At 40.3% G+C, this 2,771-nt stretch overlaps 1 protein-coding gene across 1 annotated transcript in view; it reads left to right on the top strand.

The window, feature by feature from the left end:
• gcm2 (glial cells missing transcription factor 2) overlaps positions 1 to 2,321 on the top strand; it is a 6,136-nt gene extending 3,815 nt beyond the window's left edge. Inside the window, exon 5 of the mRNA XM_016542591.1 lies at positions 1,416 to 2,321. Within this exon, the coding sequence (XP_016398077.1) occupies positions 1,416 to 2,321 (906 nt within the window). The remainder of the gene's footprint in view (positions 1 to 1,415) is intronic.
• Positions 2,322 to 2,771: the final 450 nt, after the last annotated feature.

Below are 2,771 nucleotides of genomic sequence, written 5' to 3'. Positions count from 1 at the left end.
AGGTGACATTTCAGCACTTGACAAACGGATAGCGACTCCTAAGTAGCACTTAAGCACTGCTACGTGCGATTGCGTTAAGTGCATTTTTTGGAAACGCACGTGAAACAATAACGAAAGATCGTAAAATGACTCGTAGAAAACGCTCTTAAGTCCTAAGATCAATCGTTATCGAGAAACGCAGCCCTAGATGATTTGCAAGTGCTACTTAAGTTACGATGCTTTTGGGAAACAGACCGTAATATTAAGATCAATCGTACAATAGTTTTTACGAACTTCTTAAGCTTACGAAGCTTTTAGGAAACGCAGCCCAGGTAATGTCGTCGGTATGACCGAGAGCCATTGAAAGACTACAGAAAAGCAAAACTACTTCACTTTAGCATTACTGGCCACGAGTACTAAGGAGAGATCACACATCAGCTGCTCAAAAATGTGTCAGTGAGACGATCTGAGCGCGAGCGCAATCTTGTGACAGTCGCAGGGGGTAAATAGTGGAGCGCGTGAAGGAGATGCGAGGGCACGAACACTGTTTAAGGTCTCCATTAATTCGTGCTTGTAGTAATTTAATGTGTATATATTTTGAAAGCATTTAATCGCTATAGAAATCGCGATTCATTCGATTCTTAGCGTTTTAAATCGATTACTGTCCGAAATCGACGATTCACGATTCAAAAATCCGTGTTTCAAGATCGATGCATATGCATCGTCATGCATGGTTTGTAATCGATGCATCGAGAAAACGAGTGAATCGTTAAACCCCTAATTATAACCTACTCACCATGTGGTTAACATCTTTAAGTCTTAAAACATATTTAAGTCTTAATAAGAGTATGATGATTTCTAACACAAAACACATAACACATGATGTATCCTGTTAAGTTGCAATTATTTATAGTTTCTATAATGTATTATATGTTGCATATCTTGACGTTGTTTAAGATCTGCACAGTATCTTTCTGTATCTTATGAGTGGCTTTTTACTGTAACGTGACAAGATATTCTGGTAAACATCCAAAAGGCTTTATAGTGTTGCCATAATATTTATAAGTGGTCTTTGCTTCAGGTAAAGAAACACAAGTTAAGTTTTCTTTAACAACCATAAAATATCATGAATGAGTATTGTGATATTGTGTATTGTGAACAAAAACATATTGCATTGTTCCAGCTGTAAAGGGTTACCTCTGCAATTAGATAACCACTGAAATCATAGGAAACACCTAGTGTGAAAGTCTCCTAACTGTATATATATACAGTATTGAATCAAAAACCTCTACCTTTTTGTAAACAGAAGCTAAAAATGTGCTATTTACTATGATATGATGATTTTTGAGTGGATAAGGTATTAAACAATATCTGGCAGTTCTTCATATGGAGGGTCATTTGCAGAAAACTTATCTTTGATTTTCTGTTGTCACCAGCCTGGACGTTATCACGACATGGCCTTTCCAAATATCCACCAGCTCACCATGGAGGGCCCAGAGCGCTTCAGCATCATTGCAGAGTCCAACCTCCCAATACAGACCCAACACTATCCTCCTTTCCAGAACACAGAGCCCTACAAGTTCCCTTATGACACACACACAGCAGCGGCTATGGCGGATGCTCCGAGCTCAATGCAGAAGCCTGCTAACCACCGTCTGTATATGACCCGCCCTCCTTGTGGGTATGACTTTGCAGTCCCAGGATACCTTGGCTCAGGGCCTTATCCAACAGCACTGTATAAGGATCCTTCGAGCCCACAAACTGAGACAGAACCCAATAAGTCGGGGAGCAGTTTGAGTGCCATGCCTCATGGCACAAGTCCATTAGGCAGCCATGAGCGGAGCTACACAGAAAGTACAGGAAAGCATCATGGCTGGAAGCAAATTCTTAGTAAAGGTGCCTATGGGGAGAGAGGAGACTACTCTCAACTGCCAACCAACGCCAACCACCACTACTACAACAGTGACTACCCATGTAGGTACACGGGACCTGCCCCTGCCACCCCGGCAGCATTGCAGACTATAATAACCACAACCACAAAAGTGTCCTACCAGCCATGCCCCAAGCCATCTGTTGTCAAATATGGAGAGAACCTCTATGATGTGAAAGGCTTGTCTAACTGTAACTCAATCTTGGAAGAAGCCTCTTCCAACTCCTACTCGGACCTGAAGATTCCAGAGGATACGGGAGTGATTAAATCTGCCCTCTCATACCAGGACACGCTCCCAGCTAAAATTGAGAGGTCTGAAAACTTTGAGGGCTATCGCTACAGCAGTTACAGCTCAAATAGTTACCCTGAACGAATGTCGCATCCTTTTAGGTATGACAGCGGAGAATACTGAGGGACTGCAGAAAGATCAAACAGTGTATATATATATATATATATATATATATATAAAACAAACATAAAAAAACAAAGCAGGTACATACAGTCGTGGTCAGAATTATTGGCACCCTTGGTAAATATGATCAAAGAAGGCTGTGAAAATAAATCTTCATTGTTAATCATTTTGATCTTTTATTAAAAAAATTCACATAAATCTAACCTTTCATTGGAGAATAAGAATTTTAAATGGGGGGAAATATCATTATGACATAAATGTTTTTCTTTAATACACATTGGACACAATTAATGGCACCCTTTTATTCAATGGTTTTTGAAACCTCCATTTGGCATAATAACAGCTCTGAGTTTTCTCCTATAATGCCTGATGAGGTTAGAGAGCACCTGACAAGAGATCAGAGAAAATGCCTTCATCCAGAATCTCTCCAGACCCTTCAGATTCCCAGCT

Source organism: Sinocyclocheilus rhinocerous, unplaced genomic scaffold (genome assembly GCF_001515625.1).
Source record: "Sinocyclocheilus rhinocerous isolate Xijiao unplaced genomic scaffold, SAMN03320098_v1.1 scaffold3932, whole genome shotgun sequence".
NCBI lineage: Eukaryota > Metazoa > Chordata > Actinopteri > Cypriniformes > Cyprinidae > Sinocyclocheilus > Sinocyclocheilus rhinocerous.
The sequence above is the reverse complement of the archived record's forward strand: the minus strand, read 5'-3'. Positions and strand labels throughout refer to the sequence as shown.